The following is a 24890-nucleotide window of genomic DNA, read 5'->3' as shown; positions in this document are numbered from 1 at the left end:
TTTATACTAAAACAATTATCCGCCTTTGGCTCAGTGAATAATAACCTCGACTCATCTTGGTTATTATTTAAATAACATTGGCTGGCTTTTTTTCGTGGTATATCAGATATATTCCATTCAGCAAGCATGATATTGAACGAGTCAAAGACGAGTTAAATATCTTGCTAGCTGAATGGAATATATCTGAAATACCATGAAAAAAAACAATTATAATAATAATAATTATAATAATAATACACATTCGATGGAACAATTATAGATTTTACAAAAAGTTAAAATTTTCAATTCACTGCGACAGTTTACTGCGAGCGCCGCCAGCAAACAAAGAAATGCTTCTGCACATGCGAAAACACTCTCACTGAATATTCACATCAGCGCCGAAGTATGAGGTCATGGTGTCTTGACAACCATGCAATATCGTAAACCATATAGAACACTCATTCTCCATTGGGTAGAGTGACGTAATACACGTAGGATAAGTGATATGCTAATAACCTTGCATGCTATCAAATCAAATGAATGAAACCTGCTAGAAGGGAATAGAACACGTTTTTATTCCATCGAAAAAGTGCCCTGTATTTATAATAAATCACTGATGTTCGCTTTGCTTTCGGCGAATAATTGTTAATTATAAAACCTTTAATCTGTCAAATGTCATTTCTGACACATTAAGACTAGCAGAAACACCGTTTTAGTCTCCGATATGCCTCAATAATACTGTTCATTTCAGAACAATGAACTTTTTCTATTTCCCGACAATTAAAGTGAACTCATTCAACTTGATTTCCACCTAAAGTCCACTTACAGCTCCATGCCAGTCAGGTCTGTCCTCAGGCACGTGCAGATCCGGGTAGATGTTCTTTAGATACCAGTCAAAGCTCTTGCACTTTAGCCTCTCTCGTAAGAGAATCCTATCCGAAATGTCCCCATATGTTTCCTATGAAAATGAAAGTACGAGTTATTACATGTAACACAGAAACACACGGTTACATCAGTGTAATGCATCAACAATGTAAGAACAAAATTAACCTATTTCTATTTTTCTTGAAAAAGTAATTTGCTTCCAATATAATACCTGTGTGATGGTGTTGCCCTAACATTACACATCATTCAGCATATGTAAACTTCTGTGTGTGCCCAACACAAGTTACACACAATTTGTTAATGGTGTTTTTGAGGTAAAGGTCCTCAGACAGAGTGTTTTGGTAAACTGGGATGTATGGATGCTGTCAGTCCCCCACTCGCTTGCTCACTCGAGTTTGTTGTTGGTGTAGTGGCTGCTGCTTTATGTCCCGGGGCTCCCTCATGCTTGTGTTACCTTCTGGCTCTCCCCTTTTAGTTATGCTGTCATAGTTCGTTTTGCCGGAGTCCCTGCTTGAACTCAGCGCAATATGTATACTGTTCCTATTTATTCAGGTGACGTTGGCCATACCGAACAACCTGTGTTGTCTCTCTCTTCTCTCCCCCCCATCGGTCCCTCTGAGTTACAGGTCAATCCTGAGATCGAGATGCTGACCTCTTCTGCTCCTCGGACCTGCCTGATCCATCCTGATGCCCTATGTCTGGCTGGAGTCTCATCACATCACTCCTGTGGAGGACGGTTCCATATGGACAGTTGAAAGTCACACTTGGAAGACACTCTGGACACTTACAGTAATGCTTTTGTGGCTGAGGACTACAGTTGACTTGCTGACTTTAGGACTGCAGTTGTCATGAACAGTTTTGCACTCAAGTTTCCATCAATGAAGAGTTTATAACATCAACGAAACTGACTTCATGTTAAAACTGTTAATGCTATAGTCATGTTGTCTGTTGTTGTCCAAGTGAGGATGGGTTCCCTTTTGGGTCTGGTTCCTCTCGAGATTTCTTCCTTGTGTCGTCTGGGGGAGTTTTTCCTTGCCATGGGCTTGCTCATTGGGGATAGATTAGGGATAAAATTGGCTCATATCTTGGGTCATTCAGATTCTGTAAAGCTGCTTTGTGACAATGTCTATTGTTAAAAGCACTATACAAACAAACTTGACTAGACTTGACTTGGCAATCAACCTGTAAGACAAGTCAACCTTAGTTCACACCCAAAACGATGACAAAAGTAAATCTAGAATGTTTGCATTTCACCAGGACTTCATGTAACTTACGACTGCAAATCAGAAAAAGCTGGAACGGTATGAAAAATTTAAAAAATAAAAAAAAATAGCAGTGATTTCTAAATTTACTTTAACTTGGATTTCATTGCAGATTGTATGAACCCAAGATATTTCATGTTTTGTCCGGTCAACTTCATTTCATTTGTTAATATACATCCATTCCTGCGTTTCAGGCCTGTAACATATTCCAAAAAAAAAGTTAGGACTGGGCAATTTCGAGCTAGTAATGAGATAAAACAATTAAATAATGATGTGACTTTAAACAGGTGATGTCAACAGGTGACTGTAATCATGATTTGGTACAAAATCAGTATCCAGGAAAGGCCAAGTCTTTGAGAAGCAAAGATGGGCCCAGAATCTCCAGTTTGTCAACAAATGCATGAGAAAATTATTTTAAAAACAGTGTTCCTCAAAGAAAGATATGAAGATATTTGGATATTTCACACTCTATGGTGCATAATATCATTGAACGATTCAAGGAATCTAGGAGGAATCTTGGTGTGTAAAGGGCAAAGGGCGCAAGCCTAAGCTGAATACCTGTGATCTCCGATCCTTCAGATGGCACTGCATCAAGAACCATCATTCATCTATAGCTGATATAACCACATGGGCTCAGGATTACTTTGGCAAAACTTTGTCAAGCATTAGAATACGGACTTACATCCAAAAATGCCAGTTAAAACTTTATTGTGCAAAAAGGATGTTAACTGTGTCCAGAAGTGTGGTCGTCTTCTCTGGGCTCGGAGGCATCTGGGATGGACCATCACACAGCAGAAATGTGTATTATAGTCAGATGAATCAATATTCCAGGTCTTTATTGGAAGAAATGGACGCCATGTGCTCCAGACCAAAGATGAAAAGGACCATCCAGACTGTTACCAGTAACGAGTCCAAAAGCCAGGGTGTCTCGTGGTATGAAGTTGTGTTGGGAAAGGTAACATACACTTCTGTGATGGCAGCATTAATGCAGAAAAGTACAAGGAGATTTTGGAGCAATATCACCTTCAGGACGTCATCTATTCCAATGATAGTGCAACAAGACAATGCCAAACCACATTCTGCACACATTACAAAGGCATGGCTGAGGAAGAAGAGGGTGCCTGTCCCCTCTGTCCTCAATAGAGAATGTGTGGTGAATTTTGAAATGAAAAATGACAATGACGACCCCATACCTGTTTGTAGAAAGAATGCGACAAAACAACACCTGAAATACTTCATCACTTGATGTCTTCAGTCCCTAAACATCTTTTAAGTGCTGTGAGAAGGAATGGCAGCATTATAAAATGGTAAATGCTTTACCGTCCCAACTTTTTTTTGATATATGTGTTGCAAGAATAACAACTGAAATAAGTTTTTATTTTGAATAAATAAATAAATAAATTCATACGGTAAAACATAAGGTTTTACCTTTAATAAGGTAAAATAATGTGCTGCTGTGTTGTTTTGAATGCAGTACAGGTCAAAGATTATTTAGAAATCATTGTTTTCAGTTCAAATTTCAACATACTGTATTATCTCAACTTTTTTTGATTTGGGGTTGTACATTCCACATCGTAAATACTAGACACCTAAAGTTACTGATCAGGACGTGTCCAACCTGTTTGCCTCACCCTCTAACATGGAGCAGTGATGTATTGTTTGACATGTGTTCTGCTTTCTTTCTTAGCATTGAAAGGTGCATTCCATGTACAATGGTGCTTGAAAGTTTGTGAACCCTTTAGAATTTTCTATCAAAAGTCCTTCCCAAGCCATGTGGCGCATAGGGCGGCACCGATCTCAGTTTCCGTAGCCCTCGGCCTCTTGCCTATTACATAGCTAGGGTTACAGTGGGGGAGGCTAGTCCTCTGGTAACCACTAGAGTTTGACTCCCCACTCGTATCTGTATCGCAGCGTGCCTTGCCAGATAGCAGTAGGTACCGTTTTAATAATGGTCTTTGGTATGACCCGACCGTGAGTAGAACTCGTGATCTCCCGATCGAGAGGCGGACACGCTAACCACTAGGCCAACTCGCGGTCTAAAATGTTGATGCATCTACATAATCCCAGAGTGTGCTCACTCACACCTGATTGTCATCCCATTGATTGAAGACACCTGACTAATTTCACCTTCAAATTAACTGCGGTTCACATACTTTTGCCACTCACAGATATGTAATATTGGATAATTTCCCTCAATAAATAAATGACCAAGTGTAATATTTTTGTCTCATTTGTTTAACTGGGTTCTCTTTATCTACTTTTAGGACTTGTGTGAAAATCTGATGATGTTTTAGGTCATATTTATGCAGAAATATAGAAAATTCTAAAGGGTTCACAAACTTTCAAGCACCACTGTACAACCAACAGTACAGCACAAAGGCAGAAATAAAGCTCGAGTCTGTACCTTACGAGCAGGAGGGTTGCGGTTATAGAAAAGCTCCTTGTAAGAGTCCATCCAGACCTCAGCAGCTCGCACTGTGTTCTGGAGAAACTTCGGCCTGGCATACGGTGCCTTCTTAGGGAAGACATGACCCACATGGGAACAGGGGTGAATCTCTAACGAGCCGCCACACTGCCAAACCTGGAAATAACATTACATTTAACAGAAAGACTCCACGTTTTACCAGGACTCACTGGTATAAATGTGCTAGTCCCCCAACTTCCAAAGGTGAAAAGTTATAAATATAAGGTTAATGCTGTAAATGTTTTAAGGTCAGCCCTGTGATGACCTGGCGACTTGTCCAGGGTGTACCCCGCCTTTCGCCCGTAGTCAGCTGGGATAGGCTCCAGCTTGCCTGCGACCCTGTAGAACAGGATAAAGCGGCTAGAGATAATGAGATGAGATGAGATGTTTTAAGGTGAATTATTTTGGATTTTTTTTTTTTGTGAAACAAAGTGCAACACCACCACCAAACGTCATAAGAATATTACACAGAATGCTATGAAAAAGCAAGGCTGATTTCTTTCTAGCCCAGACTGTAGATTCATGCAGCCTATCAGTGATAACGGTGTCAGGGGATCACACAAACACCGTATAGTCATCAGCAGTGACTGAACATTTGAAAAAGCATGTGAAATACTGTTTTGAATGGAATAAAATGTGAACGAGATGTATTATTTACTCATCTTTTCCCCTAAAATGTCTTTGAAGTAGAAAGTAGCTAAGACTAAGCGGACATTATCTAATCAAAGTACAAATTATACAAAAGGACAGTTCTGTAGTATTTTTTTGGTATGGTTTTTTAGTTTACCATGTTTGGTAGTCAGAGGAAACATTTTGAAATCACGAATATCGTTGCCTAATAGCTTGTTCCACATCACTGATGAGACTTTGTGATACAGTATAACGCATTACTGAGCTATAAAGGTACAATAGATGATTTTTTGACATTCCTTATTTGTACAAATAACCTGGAAAACATGTAGAACATTATTAAAAAAAACAGCGGATTAAGCCCTGGCCTTAAGAACGTGTATTAAGGCGCTGAGAAAATCTATTTGGAAAATTGGCTTCCAGTCCGGAATGCCTGTTTTTGATTGGATGAGCCTCCTGCCAGTCATTTTATAGATGCTATAGCTGTATTTAGATTGTCCACTCTTTGCTAAATAAAACACTCTCTTTTGGGGATGAGGGCAGACAGCTGTTGGTACATTTCAGGCACTACTTGAATGTTACACAGCTACATAACGATGCACCCAATTCAGTATATACACGTTATTTACCAACTGGGAGGTCCGTATCGTGAAATACCATGACCGAGGTCTTGAAAGTACTGACCGAGGCACTCTGGGCCAAGGTCAGTATTCAAGGCCGAATAAGCTGGTAAATAATATTTATTTTTTTCTTTACCAAATTCTAACAGAAAACGAGAGCGCCCGAAAGGGAAAAACCGAGCCGAGCCGCCATTTTGAATCCTCATTCACGGCTGTAATGCAAATGGCTTCCTCCTCGATATACAAGTGCACTTCCATGGCAGGAAAAAAAACTACATTTTGCCGCCTATGTAGTCCCCTATTTATACAAATAGGAGTCATTCAGGATTCAGCCATGTTTTTGCTCGGCGTTAGCAAGTTAGAGGTTTTTAGCTTTCTCCTGAAATGTTTTCTTTTATTTCTTCTTCCTCAGGGTAGTAAAACTCGCTTTCGCTGTGAACACTGTCGTTATCGCTATCCATGATGTAAAATTAATGCTATTTTCCTGAGAAATGCTGGCAAAAAATTTATAAGATTTTTGATAATCTTAAAAATAAATCTTATTTTTAAAAAAATGTTGACAAAAAATTCTACTATGTTTGTTACTGTGAACGAGCGAGTTGCCAGGAGGTCCGTGCCGTGGGATACGGACCCGCTCGCCAGGCAATCAGAGAGTAGGATTTGAAGGAAACCGCACCGCGAAAAAAAAATAATCATAATTAACTCAGTCACATAAACAAATACGAGAACATCTGCACCAAATGTGTGAAGCTATGCATACCAAAATTGCTATTTTTAGACAAGTACACATTGCAATTGACACTGCTTCATGACACTGAAATAGAACTTTACAACACATCTGTGCATGCATAACTTTATTTACTATATGGACAGGAGTGTTTTACTGGGAAATATACCACTCATATTTTTTCATACAAGCTATATCAGGGACATGGAGAACCGAAATCGTGACATACGTCACTTGTGAGGAAATCGATGAATTGTTTTTGATAAATTTGGGTACTAGGCGGCACGGTGGTGTAGTGGTTAGCGCTGTCGCCTCACAGCAAGAAGGTCCTGGGTTCGAGCCCCGTGGCCGGCGAGGGCCTTTCTGTGTGGAGTTTGCATGTTCTCCCCGTGTCCGCGTGGGTTTCCTCCGGGTGCTCCGGTTTCCCCCACAGTCCAAAGACATGCAGGTTAGGTTAACTGGTGACTCTAAATTGAGCGTAGGTGTGAATGTGAGTGTGAATGGTTGTCTGTGTCTATGTGTCAGCCCTGTGATGACCTGGCGACTTGTCCAGGGCGTACCCCGCCTTTCGCCCGTAGTCAGCTGGGATAGGCTCCAGCTTGCCTGCGACCCTGTAGAAGGATAAAGCGGCTAGAGATAATGAGATGAATGAAATTTGGGTACTATTTGTATATGAAATGTGTCTATATAGTAAAAAGAAAATCGCACATTGGCTTGAAGATATGAAGTTTACCTTCTCGTGTTGAAAAACTCGCATTTTTCATATGAAATACATTGCAGATCTGAGTGACGTATTTCCTGATATTTCACGCCGATGTCACGCCAAGTGTTTTCCCGCTGACTGGATGCATGCTGTCCAAATGGCGAACCGGTTCAAAATTATAATTCTGTTGATTAACTTGCATATTTTTTTGTGTGTCCATATAATATAAAGAACATTACATGGTAGTGCGAAGATGTGAGGTTTATCTTCTCATGTTGAAAATATTTCACCAGTCAAAGATAAACTTCATATTTTCTCACGACCGTGTAATAGCCTCTATATATTTATTTATTTCTCTATCCCATCTCATCTCATTATCTCTAGCCGCTTCATCCTGTTCTACAGGGTCACAGGCAAGCTGGAGCCTATCCCAGCTGACTACGGGCGAAAGGCGGGGTACACCCTGGACAAGTCACCAGGTCATCACAGGGCTGACACATAGACACAGACAACCATTCACACTCACATTCACACCTACGCTCAATTTAGAGTCACCAGTTAACCTAACCTGCATGTCTTTGGACTGTGGGGGAAACCGGAGCACCTGGAGGAAACCCACGCGGACATGGGGAGAACATGCAAACTCCGCACAGAAAGGCCCTCGCCGGCCCCGGGGCTCGAACCCAGACCTTCTTGCTGTGAGGCGACAGCGCTAACCACTACACCACCGTGCCGCCCCTATTTCTCTATCCATCTATCTATTTATATATTTATTTATTTATTAAAAGTGGGGCGGCACGGTGGTGTAGTGGTTAGCGCTGTCGCCTCACAGCAAGAAGGTCCTGGGTTCGAGCCCCGTGGCCGGTAAGGGCCTTTCTGTGCGGAGTTTGCATGTTCTCCCCGTGTCCGCGTGGGTTTCCTCCGGGTGCTCCGGTTTCCCCCACAGTCCAAAGACATGCAGGTTAGGTTAACTGGTGACTCTAAATTGACCGTAGGTGTGAATGTGACTGTGAATGGTTGTCTGTGTCTATGTGTCAGCCCTGCGATGACCTGGCGACTTGTCCAGGGTGTACCCCGCCTTTCACCCGTAGTCAGCTGGGATAGGCTCCAGCTTGCGGCAAATTCAAACAGCAATACAAAATGTCTAATTCACTGTATAGTAGGTGAGTGGATGATCCAAACACAGCTCATGGGTCACCGTAGATCCTGGGGCGGAGTTTTGTGAATATTCATTCAAAATGAATCATTCAAATATCGAACCCACCTCACCATTAGATGTCTAATCTTACATAATGCACCTTTAAAGGGGAACTTTAGTCATTTTTAAACTTGCTTTATTTCTTAATGTGTTATTCAATTACGTTTTTGGTTTTGGTAACCTTATATCATGACTCGTACTGGCATATTATATTACACTTATCAGCCTTTTCGGTTTTTAGCCACGTTGAATGTAGTTCGTATGGTCCACAGTAGGCGTCGCTTATCCGCGCGATCTTCACGAGACTTGTGCGAGACTTCAAACGTGAAGTGTCAGCGCCACCATTTTGAAACTGTTTACACAGCGGCCAGATCGCCACATCATTCCAATTTAGATTAATTTTGAGATTTGCCAGCTTCATCAGTGATGGAGCGTCAGTCCTGCACGCTGTGGCGCGTGTACCTGAAGGCGTGTCTCAGGCTGCGCGCACGCCAAGTGGACTCCAGCACGTGCGCCGTGAACAAGGTGCACCTGAGCTCAATTAAGGAACTGTTTGCGCGCCTATTTAAGGACTGTGCTGATGCATTTGCATCACGAAGTATTACGATACGCACGTACACATTACCGAGCCTTTCAACTCATTGTCTTGACTGCCTGTTTCACAATCCTTGTGCCCGTTTCTCGTTCTTGTCCTCGCTTAGCCTTTGATGTACTGTTTGCGCCTCGACTGACCGTTTTGCCCATATTCTCGTTTTTGATCTAGCCTGCCGTTTTGGATTGTTTGCCTGTGTAAATATTGTCTCACTGTATATATATTCTGCACTTTATTAAACTGTATACTTCTGCACATACATCCGCCTCCCTCGCGTACGTGACATGGAGATTATTCCATACGACTTCGAACCAACGTGGAGTCGAGAAGGAGTTGGAAAGACGACAGGATAAGGACTAGTCCGTCGCGCTGGTATTTACGTCATTACTGTCACACGATTAAAACGTGCCAGATCAGGCGGCTGGTGGGTTTTCAAAATAATAAAATACATGCATGCATTTTTGTGATAAATACATATTATATTATACTGAGCACATTTCCCACATAATCCTCACTAAGGTTTCGGACAGCACGACAAAATGGCGTCCCCACTATATAGTGCCGTATATAGTGAGCAGGGAGCGATTTCGGACACAGTGAAAACTTCCGGCTTGATTACATCAGCATTCGAAGGAGGGCGCGCATGTCTTTTGACAATGTTGACAGATGTTGGTCACTTTGATTTCCACTGTACGTTTTGCTTCCGTCCTATGAAGTCTCACACGGGTCTCAGCAAATCTTGTTTACGGCCATTGCTTTGACATATGGACGGATATATTACAGAGCATATTTCAAACACTCATAACTTGCTATAGCAGTGACAAACTAGCTATCAAAAATGCATTCCTATATTTAATAAAATGAGAAATAGAATTTTGATAATAGAAAATTTGCCTTCAGTTCCCCTTTAATAGTTTCATTCAGTGCGTTTACATGCACATAGAGAAAATCGAATTTCTGCCGTTGCTCGACTGAAATCGAAGTTCTAAATGGCATGGAAACACCTTAGCTCGGCTGAAATTGAACCGAACTTGATTTCTTGTAATCGAGCTACACGACCTAGGTTATGCGATTGTAGCCGAGCTACTTAGTGCATGTAAACCCTATCGAGCTACGTAGTCGAGCTACTTACTTCAGCACTGCCCCTTCTGGAAGTGACGAGACCACAAGCAGGAAACACAACAGCCTCGGTCGAAAAAAAAAAAAACAACAACCTCGGTCGGCATGACACTTCACCTTCACTTTATTAGGAACACTTCTGTTCGTACATACAAACTCTCTTCTTAGAGTTTATTTTATTTTTAAAAGGGACAGTGTACAAATTAAAAACATTATCCTTGTGGTAAGGACAGATGTCTGTACCAGGTTATAGCAGTACATGCTAATTTCCGCCTGTAGTCCCTTGGCAGGTGGATGTAATAAAAAGATAAATAAAATGTACAGGAAATGTCATCAAATCTGTCATTAGAGCAATTTGTAGTGATTTAGACCAGTAAAATTTCTTGTGAACACGGAACTGATAACTTTGTTTACACTCTTGAATAGCTCTTCTTCATGACGACAACCGGAAGTGTACCAACACGATGGGGCGTGTAGCGCCACCTGTGGCTCGGGTGCACAATGTACCTCACACAATAGCTCGATTTCCTTGTGTGCATGTAGGATTGGATTTCTCTGGCACCCCTGCTGGGACCCTTAGCTCGATTACCGACAGCAGCTCGATTTGGATGTGCATGTAAACGTACTGAATGTCAAGAAAGTGAAAAGTAATAGAGTTTAACATTTCAACTTAATATCACAATCAGTCATCAGTGCATGTTACTATTACACTATGTGGTGTTCGTTAGCCAATGTTTCACTTATTTTGTGATAGATGTTATGGCACTAATTGATAACTGTTGACTAAGGAAGTGTTCTAACCTGAACATCAAATCACGTACATAATTTCCCATATTACTATACACTGTATATATTATTATAAAAATGAATAGAATTAATTGACCATTCAATGCTTCAGTATTAATACTATTTCACCCTTTAAGGTAGTGGTGTTGTTGAACCTATTTGCAGCCCATCAATTAAACACTGGCTCCTTCATGTCCCTTGAAGACACAGCAGTGTATTGTGTTTCCACATGCATGAAACATTAAAATCACATGTATGCATCAGCAATTTTGATTTTTACCTACAACTATACTACCGTTCAAAAGTTTGGGGTCACCCAGACAATTTTGTGTTTTCCATGAAAAGTCACACTTTTATTTACCACCATAAGTTGTAAAATGAATAGAAAATATAGTCAAGACATTTTTCTGGCCATTTTGAGCATTTAATCGACCCCACAAATGTGATGCTCCAGAAACTCAATCTGCTCAAAGGAAGGTCAGTTTTATAGCTCCTCTAAAGAGCTCAACTGTTTTCAGCTGTGCTAACATGATTGTACAAGGGTTTTCTAATCATCCATTAGCCTTCTGAGGCAATGAGCAAACACATTGGACCATTAGAACACTGGAGTGAGAGTTGCTGGAAATGGGCCTCTATACACCTATGGAGATATTACACCAAAAACCAGACATTTGCAGCTAGAATAGTCATTTACCACATTAGCAATGTATAGAGTGGATTTCTGATTAGTTTAAAGTGATCTTCATTGAAAAGAACAGTGCTTTTCTTTCAAAAATAAGGACATTTCAAAGTGACCCCAAACTTTTGAACGGTAGTGTACATGCCAGAAGGAATCCAATATGTAGACTGCAATTAATTGTGAAAGTTTTTCGGTCTGAACCAATCATACTTCCACCACCATGCATGACTTAAAAGCATGCAATTGGAAACAAGAGTATACCGAATAACATCTTACCCTGAAGGAAAGTTCCAGATTCTCTCCTCCCCAAACCTCCATGCCTGTGTCATAAGTGCCCAGATATTCAAAGTAGGCCTTGCTTACGGCAAACAGGCCCCCGGCCATGGTGGGAGATCTGTGAAGAGTGCAAGATGTTGGCAGCACATCAAGGATATCAATCAGCACCGACATGCTATTGTCTAGTACGCAGGGGTGGACAATTCTCTAGTCTAGCCTAGACTGATGGGACATTACATTACATTACATTAATAGCATTTAGCAGATGCTTTTATCCAGACTGATGAACAACATACCCAGAGCAACCATTTCTGCAGGACCTTTTGGTCCCAAAGCTGCTCCTCTAACCATTAGGCCATGACTTCCCATGGACAAGATGATGTTATGTCTGGGCAATTAGTTTTTTAAAAATAGAGTACAGTTTGTACTCCACATGTTAGCTTAGTCAGAGATTCCCAACCCTCATCCTGGAGTGCCCTCTAGACTGCACATTTAATGATTTCCCTGCTTCCAACACACCTGACTCAACCCTTCCTGAGTTGAAGTGGGTGTGTTAGAGCAGGAAAAGATTAAAATAAGCAGGACAGCAGGTACCAGGTTGAGAACTTATGGCCGAGTCAGTAAGTTTTCTGGTCAACTAAACCAAAGGACTGGAAAGCACACTGGTGTTCCTACTTTTTTGGTGGCCTATATAATGAATTTATGATTTGCCCAAATCCAGCAAGTCCACCTAAGTTTACATTCATTCATTCACTGACTGGATATTGCTGGGTTTCAGTCGTGACTTTTCTTAGCGGTTTTACCAGAGGTGAAATAGCTGGTGGTCTAAACGGCCGCCGTAGTGTAAACAACTAGTGATAACTTAGAGTACGCTTGTAATCTAGAAGCCACTGCTGGCTTTAGATCTATTCAGAAGATTGCTATGTGCAATGGAATCGACCCCGACAGTCTGGGAAAGAAAGATTTGTCGTACGATCTCGAAAACTACCCTTCAGTTGAGTTCCCCGTCATCTCGAACTATCTGGTGTTGCAGGCGTCCTTCTACACCGCAAAACAGATGAAAGCGTGGAAGAGTATGGAGGCTTACAATTTTTGTATGTGGCTGGGTAAAGGACCTCGCTATCAAGTCGCTGCCGAATGAATCCTGTATTATTTTTGCCCGTGTAAGTTTTTTTTTTTTTAAAGCTTTTCGTTCGTGTCTTTACAACAAAGCGCTGCAAGTTGAAGTGTAAACAAACAGTTGTCTTGATTCTCACTTGTGTTGGCTCTTATCTCTCAGGTAAATCATTCACAAAGATCATCAGAAAGCCCTTTAAAGACCTGGATCTTAGTTAAATAAGACGGAGATCACGGCGCATTGTAACTGTACAGCTGGGGAAGAATTTGGTCGCGACCTTCATGCATATGGACTTCGTGAGGAGTAAACAAAGAAACAGCTGGGGACTTTCGCGCTTCGTGACTTAAAAAAAAAAAAAAGTACCTTAAAATAACGACACAAAAGAAAAGTACTTGGAAAACACCAAGGACGTAGCTGAGAGGGAGATACAAACCTTTCATCAAGTGATCACTGCAAACTCGAGCACGCTTCGACTCGGCTCCCTTCGATTTCAGTGCGAGGTTCAAAAGCCACCTTTCTCGACGTCTTTTTGTGAAATTGTGTTTGTTCACCCTTTTTTATTAGTTCACGAGGAACCCTGAAGAAACTTTTCAGTTTCACGGTTTGATCGATTCGAACAACCTAAAACGATGCAAGCGTAAGGCATTTTTCACGCGAGCAATGCACCTTCTCCATACAAATGCTTTGTCAGCTGAGCTTTGGTCGATCACCAGCTAAAGTTTTGAGTAACTAATGAGGCGGATGTGACGTCATGTGAAACCCAAGAATAAGGACATCACTGTCTTTCCATTTGCATCAAGTCTGTTCCAGGAAATCCAAACAAATATATTTCTTCAAATGGTGCATCTGTAACAACATACGGGATATGGAAATCATCAAAGATGAGGCTTACATTACCTGTGTAACTTCCTGTAAGCTCTTTGAGAGTGGAACTGAAACAGACACGGGAGTCAGCAGCTCAGTGCAAGAAAAGTACTGTTATTTTCAAAGTAAGGTGAAATTGGGGTGTGTGTGTTACTCAGCGTGCTGGAGTGGTGTGTGGTGCACTTGTCTTTTTGGAAGTACTGTATGTGCTGCCAGTACGTCACCACACTTACGTAATTTGTAATAAAGCTCTCTGCCGGTATGATCTCAAGATCATGACAGACCGCCATGATACACTGAGGATTTGAGCAATCCATGAACCATTATGCGATTATAACAGTGACTAATTCACGTGTTACATTTACAAGTAGCTGATTGGCCGATATATTTTATATACAAAGTATCACAACATGATGCACTGTATAGCCAAAAGTATGTGGACACCCGCCCATCACAACCATCTGTGCTTGCTGATTATCCCATTCCAAAACCATTAGTGTTAATATGGAGTTGGTTCCTTCTTTACTGCTGTAACAGCCTCCACCCTTCTAGGAAGGCTCTACCCTGGATTTCGAAACACGGTTAAAGTGCAAGTCTTACGAAAATGACTTCATAATATCCCGGGTTTTCTGTGTGTGATGCGCTCAAATAGGTTGCAAAGTTCACCGATAAATAAAAAAATTGGTTCGACAAAGAAACTTTTTGCATCTGAATTCTGTTCCAAAAATCACTAAAAGCTTGTCCGCCATTAGATCGCAGCGATCTATAGGTCAGCGGCGCTGCATGTATGACGTCATATGTGCCACTGCCTTCTTTTGTGTCCACACTGACTCTATAATATTCTCTGCAATGGCATGCGTTCTTGATACTGATTCTTTTGAAAAAGACGACGAAAGCTACAAGGGGATGGTACACAAGTGTCATAATATTAGTAATTATATTGTTTTATAATTTTAATAATTTTATTTTAGGTGCTTATAGTAGGGAATATTGAGTGCTGTTTTATGCCCCGGTCCCACAACACCGATACCTGTAACTATGACTATAGCTATACCAGAATTTAGTTCCAGTCTGGAGCAGTCACACCATAACTATAATCCCAACTATCGGTTGTTGGTTTTCGTGGGAAACTGTAGCAGTTGTATGGTGTTTGTGTGCACACGATGGCTGACTGTGGCAGCGAGGAAGAGCTGCTTTTGATGCTCATTTTGCACAGAAGCCAAAGCCGAAAGAAGAAAAGGAGAATCTGGGTGCATGAAATCCTGCAGCACAGAGATGACTGCTAATCTCAGACTCCTGGCGCTCTCGCATGGAACAGAGCCACTCGGACAGTCAGTGGCATCACAGACGCAACTATACACCGTACGTACCTAAGACACATGCCTGTGTTTTGCTTTGAGCGTGTTAATAAATGAACCTTTGGCACAAACAGGTAACCTAAACTATAACGGACATTTTATCCTGTTTACGGTGGGCGTTCCCACCGCGAAAGAGAAGCCAATCGAAACTGAAAGCGTGAAAGTAATTATCATGCTATTACCATGTGAATATTCTTTTGTGAATGGCTCAGCGCTCTGACTCAGGTGTGAGTAAGGTAACACGTTTTTTTTTGTTTGTTTGCTTTTTTTTTTTAAGAATAAACCTTTATGTGTCACATGCACACTCAAGCACAGTGAAATTCATCCTCTGCATTTAACCCATCTGAAGCAGTGGACACTCACGCACACACACACCCAGAGCAGTGGGCAGCCATACTCCAGCGCCCCAGGAGTAGTTAGGGGTTAGGTACCTTGCTCAAGGGCACTTCAGGCCAAGGCCACCCCATGTTAACCTAACCTGCATGTCTTTGGACTGTGGGGGAAACCGGAGCACCCAGAGGAAACCCATGCAGACACGGGGAGAACATGCAAACTCCACACAAAAAGGCCCCCGTCGACCACTGGGTTCGAACCCAGGACCTTCTTGCTTTGAGGCGACAGCGCTAACCACTACACCACCGTGCTGCCAATGTGTCATTTTTAACACTCGGGATATAAAATGTTATTTATTGTTGTAAACTCGTGATTTTCATGAGGCCATGGCTGTCCTGGCTCACATGACTGCTTTTATGTTTCATCTAATTTTGGTAATTTAAACAAACAAACAAACAAAAAAAAAAACATTATTTGGCAGTGAGCACATCGGAAACTTATCAGTTTCACAGTTTGATCGATTCGAACAACGCAAGCGTAAGGCATTTGTCATGCGAGCAATGCACCTTCTCCATACAAACGCTTTGTCAACTGAGCTTTGGTAGATCACCAGCTAAAGTTTTGAATAACTAATGAGGCGGATGTGATGTCACATGAAACCCAGCAATTCTCTAAACTTTTCAGAGCTGCTTTCTTCCTGCCACAAAACAGTGGAAAGCAGAACTCTTTTCACAGAAGTTGGCTGAACACCAACCTAATGGGGTCTGTTCGGGATTTCCGTCTTCTGCGGTCCACTTCAGGCACTGTGTGCCACTGGAACGTAAGCCGCCAGTCGAAGCCACCCACCATGGGCTCATCAGTCTGCATGTAGAACTCAAATGTGTTCCAGTCAATGGTATCAATCACTGGACATATAACAGTGTCCTGCTTCTCAGCAATCCTGAAAATAAATAAATAAATAAATAAATAAATAAATAAATAAAACCCCTAAAACCATACTATAAAAGGTGGAGACTAAACACGTGGCGTTTATTCACAACACTGACAAAACACTGTTTTTTTTTTCCCCTTTATTTTAAAATGGCTATTCTCAGTAGTATCCATCCATCCATTATCTGTAGCCACTTATCCTGTTCTACAGGGTCGCAGGCAAGCTGGAGCCTATCCCAGCTGACTATGGGCGAGAGGTGGGGTACACCCTGGACAAGTCACCAGGTCATGACAGGGCTGACACAGAAACAACCAACCATTCACACTCATTCACACCTACGGTCAATTTAGAGCCACCAATTAGCCTAACCTGCATGTCTTTGGACTGTGGGGGAAACCAGAGCACCCGGAGGAAACCCACGCAGACACAGGAAGAACATGCAAACTCCACACAAAAAGGCCCTCGCTGGCCATGAACCCAGAACCTTCTTGCTGTGAGGCGACAGTGCTAACCACTACACCACCGTGCTGCCCGGACTGTAGCATTCCTCCACGTATTTGGGAGGATAAAGATGAACAGATGCTTCCTCCAAGTAATACAACCCCGATTCCAAAAAAGTTGGGACAAAGTACAAATTGTAAATAAAAATGGAATGCAATGATGTGGAAGTTTCAAAATTCCATATTTTATTCAGAATAGAACATAGATGACATATCAAATGTTTAAACTGAGAAAATGTATCATATAAAGAGAAAAGTTAGGTGATTTTAAATTTCATGACAACAACACATCTCAAAAAAGTTGGGACAAGGCCATGTTTACCACTGTGAGACATCCCCTTTTCTCTTTACAACAGTCTGTAAACGTCTGGGGACTGAGGAGACAAGTTTAGGGATAGGAATGTTAACCCATTCTTGTCTAATGTAGGATTCTAGTTGCTCAACTGTCTTGGGTCTTTTTTGTCGTATCTTCCGTTTTATGATGCGCCAAATGTTTTCTATAGGTGAAAGATCTGGACTGCAGGCTGGCCAGTTCAGTACCCGGACCCTTCTTCTATGCAGCCATAATGCTGTAATTGATGCAGTATGCGGTTTGGCATTGATGCATTGATGGTGTCTTTCCAGATGTGTAAGCTGCCCATGCCACATGCACTAATGCAACCCCATACCATCAGAGATGCAGGCTTCTGAACTGAGCGCTGGTAACAACTTGGGTCGTCCTTCTCCTCTTTAGTCCGAATGACACGGCGTCCCTGATTTCCATAAAGAACTCCAAATTTTGATTTGTCTGACCACAGAACAGTTTTCCACTTTGCCACAGTCCATTTTAAATGAGCCTTGGCCCAGAGAAGACGTCTGCGCTTCTGGATCATGTTTAGATACGGCTTCTTCTTTGAACTATAGAGTTTTAGCTGGCAATGGCGGATGGCACGGTGAATTGTGTTCACAGATAATGTTCTCTGGAAATATTCCTGAGCCCATTTTGTGATTTCCAATACAGAAGCATGCCTGTATGTGATGCAGTGCCGTCTAAGGGCCCGAAGATCACGGGCACCCAGTATGGTTTTCCGGCCTTGACCCTTACGCACAGAGATTCTTCCAGATTCTCTGAATCTTTTGATGATGATATGCACTGTAGATGATATGTTCAAACTCTTTGCAATTTTACACTGTCGAACTCCTTTCTGATATTGCTCCACTATTTGTCGGCGCAGAATTAGGGGGATTGGTGATCCTCTTCCCATCTTTACTTCTGAGAGCCGCTGCCACTCCAAGATGCTCTTTTTATACCCAGTCATGTTAATGACCTATTGCCAATTGACCTAATAAGTTGCAATTTGGTCCTCCAGCTGTTCCTTTTTTGTACCTTTAACTTTTCCAGCCTCTTATTGCCCCTGTCCCAACTTTTTTGAGATGTGTTGCTGTCATGAAATTTCAAATGAGCCAATATTTGGCATGAAATTTCAAAATGTCTCACTTTCGACATTTGATACGTTGTCTATGTTCTATTGTGAATACAATATCAGTTTTTGAGATTTGTAAATTATTGCATTCCGTTTTTATTTACAATTTACTTTTTTGGAATCAGGGTTATACGTTGGCTGAGTGTAAAAAGATCCTTCAGTTCTTGTCTAAAGATAAGATTTATTTAAGGATATTGTCGGTAGAATAGTAACGCAAACTGATGTCATAATGAAGGCTCAAATAGCATTAGTACCACCTGACTTTATTTTGCTCTTGTTTACTGTGAGTGATCTTGACATCAGAGTTATACAGTATGTGGCATGAATGAACACATTAACTATTGCGCGAATGTTCCTTGTTCAGAGTCCGTCCCCATGTGCTGTAAAGAACTTGATCTCTCAGGAGTTTTGCAAAGATCTTTTTTGAATCCCATAATCAGGAAGATCCATGCAATAATCCAGACAATTCCAAAATATTAAACCCTATCGTGGACTCAAACTGCCTCAGAGTTCCTGAATAAAAAAAAAAAGTCACTCAAACAATTCTGGTAAAATCACTGGGTTAGTTTTCCACATCACACACATTAGCGATTCTCCATGAGCTCATCTGATTGAGTATACCTTTCCAGCAGAGGCTCGATCCAGCCAGGCACACACTCACAGTGGCAGTCCAGAAAGGTGAGTACATCTCCTGTGGCATACGTGGCACCGATAAGCCGAGCTCGAACCAATCCCTCTCTCTTATTAGTGCGGATGAGGCGTACGCGCTCCAGGTTGCTAATGTACTCCTCCAGCTGGGATTTCAGATAGCCTGCAATTTCCCCCATGAGAGAATGAGCATCCGTGGTGCATCTCCATCACCGTGTTTTATCAGTTAACAGTATTCAACTACACCAGAGAACACTTAATCCATCAGCAGCACAATACAATCTTTGTTAACAGTCTTGGCATATATTAGCCAGTATAATGCTTAATCCTTAAAGAAATACTCAAGTGTTTGTCAAGCTAAACTCTATCCACTGCTTGTGTAAAGTATTTGCAATTACCACAGATAAAAATTTCATACACACAGGCAATTCAATGTGCTTCACAAAAAATAAAAGCATAAGAACAGTAACAAAGAATTAAAGTAAAAGTGAAATCATTAAAATCCAAAATTAAAAAGAAATTAAAATAAAGAATTAAAGTAAAATCATTAAAATCAAAATTAAAAGAAATTATGTTAAAGGAAGTTAATTACACTTTAGGTAAAAATTAATCAAGTGAAAGCATCTGAAAACAGCTTTGTCTTGAGCCTGGATTTAAAACTAACAACATGAGGAGCATTTTTGATATCATCTGGAAGTTGGTTCCAAAGCTTAGCAGCATAGCAACTAAAGGCTGCTTCACCACACTTCGCTTTGACAGCTGGTATTACTAGCAAGTTTTTCTCCTGTGATCTTAGAGACCTAGTTGGTGCATATAATTGAAACATATCCGGTAGGTAGCTGGGTCCCATCCCATTTAATATGTTTTAAATAGAAGAAGTAATGCCTTAAAGTCAATTCTATAGCTCACTGGGAGCCAGTGCAGAGACCTTAGGATTGGAGTGATATGGACTACCCTTTTTGTTCTTGTAAGAACCCTTGCTGCTGCATTTTGGATTAGTTGAAGCTCTTTGATGGTCTTTTTTGGAAGACCTGTGAAAATGCTATTGCAGTAATCAACCCTACTGGAGACGAAAGCATGAATAAGTTTTTCTAGATCATGCTTTGACATGAGACCCCTGAGTTTAGAAATGTTTTTTAGGTGATAGAATGCAGACTTTTTTACCACTTTCATATGACTGTTGAAGTTAAGTTCACTGTCAATAAGGACACCAAGGTTTTTTACAGTATCCTTTGCTTTAAGCCCCTTAGTTTCAAGAACAGTGGCAATCCTAAGCCTTTCCTCCTTTTTGCCAAATATAATTACTTCAGTTTTATCTGCGTTCAGCTGAAGAAAATTGTGAGACATCCATTTGTTAATTTGGTCAATGCATCTATGAAGAGACTCAAGAGGGGCATAGTCATTAGGTGACATAGCTAAGTAAAGCTGAGTGTCATCTGCATAGCTATGGAAGTTTATTGAGTTATTCTTAATAATTTGTCCAAGTGGAAGCATATAAAGGTTGAATAGTAAATGGTCCCAGGATTGAGCCCTGGGGAACCCCACAGTTCAAGGACACGGGTGATGAACTGTAGCCTCCAATGGCCACATAAAAAAATCTTTGTTGTAGGTAAGATTTTAACCAGTTGATTACTATACCAGTAAATCCAACCCAATGCTCCAGTCGATGTAACAGTATGAAATGATCTACCGTGTCAAATGCAGCACTTAAGTCTAAAAGCACCAAGACTGATGTTTTACCAGCATCAGAATCAAGACGTAGGTCATTCATGACTTTAGTAAGAGCTGTTTCAGTGCTATGATTGGCACGAAAACCTGACTGAAACTTATCAAAACATCCGTTTGATGTCAGGAAGGCAGTTAATTGATTAAAAACAATTTTTTCAATTATTTTACCAACGAATGGCAAATTGGATATGGGCCTGTAGTTGTTGAGTACTGAGACATCCAGGTTATTCTTTTTCAGTAGGGGTTTTACAACCGCTTTTTCAGAGATGAGGGAAACATGCCAGTTCGTAAGGAGGTGTTGATAATCTGAAGTACCTCATCTGATATTAGGTGAAGAACAGATTTGAAAAGACTGTAGGTAAAATGTCCAGTTCAGATGTGGAGGAGCTGAGACTTTGTACTGTTTTTCTCAGTCTCAACATCAATTAAACTAAATGTTCACATTGTATTACGACCCCCTCTCTCTTTATCCAATGGTTCCAGATTTTGAAGTGTTTGCACCTGTGTGGCTGCATTCATACGTATCTTATCAATCTTTCCTTTGAAAAAAGATGCGAAGTCGTTGCATGTATTAACTGAGAGAAATTCAGAAGGTATGTGTCTTGATGGGTTTGTTAGCTTTTCAACTGTAGAAAATAGCACACGGGTATTGTTGATATTCCTATTAATAATGTCAGCAAAAAAAAGACTGTCTTGCTTTAGAAATTTCTAAGTTGTATTTACATAACATCCCTTTGTAGATTTGAAAATGAATCTGGAGTTTAGATTTACGCCATTTTCTTTCAGACTTTCTACATTCCCTCTTTAACATTTTAACTGCTGGATTTAGTTTCCAGGGTGCTTTTCCTTTGTCTATGACTCTTTTGGTTTTTAAAGGAGCAATAGCATCCATAATATGATTCATTCTTGAATTAAAAATTTCCATTAGATCATCTGCACAATCTAAAGATTGACATGGGAGTTCGGAGAGTGCCTGCTCAAAAAGAGCTACTGTGCCATTGGTAATTACCCTCTTTTTTACAGTCACAGACTTGTTTTGAAAGTGAGGGGAAATGGAAACATCAAAGAAAACACAGAAATGATCAGATATACCCAGGTCCATGACACTAGTAGATACATTAAGACCCTTAGTGATGACAAGGTCGAGGATGTGGCCATGGGAGTGTGTTGACCCTTGTACATGTTGTGTTAGGTTGAAGGCATCAATCAGTGTAAGAAATTCATTTGCATACGTGTTATCTAGATTATCAACATGGAAGTTAAAATCCCCAGAAATAATAAGATTGTCAAACTCTAAACAAATATTTGACAACAGTTCCCCAAACTCCTCTAGGAACAGTGGTGCAGAAAGTCTTGGTGGTCTGTAAATAGTCAACACTAATATGTTAGAACAACATTTTAGGATTGCACTTAGGTATTCAAAAGATGTAAAGTCACCAAGAGTTGTCTGTTTGTACTGAAAACATGCCTTGTATATATTTGCTATTCCTCCTCCCCGTTTATTGGCTCTTCCAACACTCATAAAATCAAAGAGTGGGGGAGTTGCTTCAATAAGAGTAATAGAGCTACTTGATTGTTCAAGCCAAGTTTCAGTAAGAAGCATAAAATCCAGTTTGTGTGTACCAATGAAGTCATTAATTAAAAAAGGCTTATTAAGTGATCTTACATTCTGAAGAGCTAGTTTTGCAGTGAATGTGGGGGTAATTTCCACAGAAGCGTTCTGTGGTTGTTTTGGAACTGGAAGGAGATTTGACAAGTTTACCCCATTGATAGGATGTAAAAGAACACCTCTCCTTCTTGTTAGCACAGGAAAAGAAAAGTACGAATTAAACTGTGTGGCTATTATAGAAAGAGCAAACTCAAATGTATGATGACTTAAGGCCGAAAGGCCATCTTGGACAACGCAGTTTTTCCCAGATATGAATAATTTATTTAAGCCTAGGTCACAACCGGACGTACGATTTTTTTGGCCGTGCGATTTTTGGCATTTCCCAAATCGCTACGGGTTTTTTTTTTTGTTCGTGGAGACAGACGCACGTTGGCCGTAAGTTTGTCTTGCAACCTGAAAAAAACGTAAGCGCCCGTAGAGTTTGTTTGACACTACAAAGAACCTCTGCGGCCGGTCTGCGGCCAGTCTACGGCTCGAAAATCAGCATGTCACAAGCGCGCCCTCCGTGCGTTTCTTGCGTTTTTTGCACGTAGACCAGCCGTAGGAGTACGTACGGCCGGTTGTGACCGAGGCATTAGTGGCATGCAGATAACATTGGTAACTGACGCAACTTGGAGAATTCGACAACTGTGAACACACAAGTACAAACGCCAATTTCTGTGAAACTTGTTGCAATTTTATTCACATTTTTTTCCAACTTTGCTTTTAACATGCCGTAGGATACAATGAAAGAAATAAACTATGAAAAACGTTTAGAACTGACAGTTGAGATCATGGAATGTACAGTAACTGACGCAACATTCTTGGTAACTGACGCAACACTTTCCAAATTTACATATGATTTCATGTACAGAGAGAGGAAATGTGGTAATTTTCTCTTTCTTAGTCATATCAGTGAACAAAGCTACTTGTTAGATCTAAAAGGCCCCAAAGCTGTGATACTCACTCAATGGAATCAATTTTTTCATGGAAATGTAAAGAATGAGGTCCATTTGATATGAAACACAGTTTAACTTACCTGGTGAGGACTTTCAACAGCAGTCTGAGTGCTTCTTTGTGTCTGTTAGTTTTGGGTTTCAAGTATGTGCTTGGATCTGCCAATTTCAAAATGGCCACCAGTCATGTGACACGAGTTCAGCACAAAAACATTGACTGCAGTGAATGAACCAATCATTACTAAAGAAAATAACCCAATCAAATTTAACACCATATATACAAAATGAATTTTCAACCCTTGGGTTGACCGTTTCGTGGAATTGCCCACTTGTATCAAAAGTATCAAAGGCTAAGGGCATCCGTCAATAAACTTAAGACAGAAATGAGAGACTGGGCCATTTTTCTGTTGTAGAAACCAGGCTCTTTACAGGCTACATCACATTTGCTTCAAGAATTTGCTGATATTTGCTTTCATCCATCTGTGCAATGTTTCAGGTGCCACCGACTGCCACACAACCCCAAAACATAACAGAAACTCCTTCATAGTTAGTTTTTTTTTTCTTTTTTATCAGACATCTAGTTTTTGGGTTTGTTTACCTGACATGTTTCGACGTACGACTGTCGTCTTCCTCAGAGTGTCACCGGATGTTAATTGGTGACGCATCTTTTATCAGCTGATGTTTCTGAAGGCGTGGCCTTCCTGTCTGGATTGACAGGTCGGTCACGCCTTCTACTGTCTGTTTGTCCCCTGCAAGATGGCACTCCAGGTGTGGGAGAGCATGTATGCTCCCTCATCCCGGTTGATGGTCCTCGGGCTTCGCTTACGGATCTCCATGGCCTCCCTGATCCAGCGCTGATGTTTATTATCTTCTGTGCGGATGACTCTGGCATTCCCCCAGTCCATAATATGATTTTCCCTTTTACAGTGATCTGTTATGGCTGACTTATAATTTTCCTGTTGTGCCTTTTCTTTTATTGTTCGGGTTTGTCTTGTAGCTGTCTCCTTTTCGCACTCTTTCTTATGTTCATTTTTTCTTGTGTTGAAACTCCTTCCTGTCTCCCCAATGTAAGTTTTATTGCATAATTGACATGGAATCTCATATATGGTGTTGCATCTGTTGTCCGGATGTATTCTGTCTTTGGGATGAACCAGGATCTGACGGAGTGTTGTGTGTGGTTTGACAGGTGTGTTAATGTTGTGTTTCCTCATTGCTCTTTGAATGCGTTCAGTTATTCCCCTAATGTATGGTAATGTCACTACTCCCCTGTGTTCTTGTTTGTTGGTTTGTTTTTTCTCTTTCTTCTGTGTTTTGTTGTTCTTAACCTGTTCCGCCCCTTTTGATATTGCCCATTGTGGATATTGACATGCCTTCAGTGCGTGTTGTATATGTTGTTTCTCCTGTTCTTTGTCCTGTGGATCTGT

The 24890-nt window shown here is 41.0% G+C and overlaps 1 protein-coding gene across 2 annotated transcripts in view; it reads right to left on the bottom strand.

Moving 5' to 3' along the window:
* Positions 1–24890, bottom strand: part of poc1bl (POC1 centriolar protein homolog B (Chlamydomonas), like) — an 86494-nt gene that overhangs the window by 15577 nt on the left and 46027 nt on the right. For both annotated transcript variants that reach the window (XM_060942772.1, XM_060942773.1), the window contains exons 4-8: positions 19108–19297; positions 16347–16532; positions 11921–12038; positions 4531–4707; positions 806–937 (exon numbers count right to left, since the gene is read on the bottom strand). In XM_060942772.1, coding sequence (XP_060798755.1) covers positions 806–937; positions 4531–4707; positions 11921–12038; positions 16347–16532; positions 19108–19297 — 803 coding nt within the window. The remainder of the gene's footprint in view (positions 1–805; positions 938–4530; positions 4708–11920; positions 12039–16346; positions 16533–19107; positions 19298–24890) is intronic.

Source organism: Neoarius graeffei, chromosome 16, assembly GCF_027579695.1.
Source record: "Neoarius graeffei isolate fNeoGra1 chromosome 16, fNeoGra1.pri, whole genome shotgun sequence".
Lineage (NCBI taxonomy): Eukaryota > Metazoa > Chordata > Actinopteri > Siluriformes > Ariidae > Neoarius > Neoarius graeffei.
The sequence above is the reverse complement of the archived record's forward strand: the minus strand, read 5'-3'. Positions and strand labels throughout refer to the sequence as shown.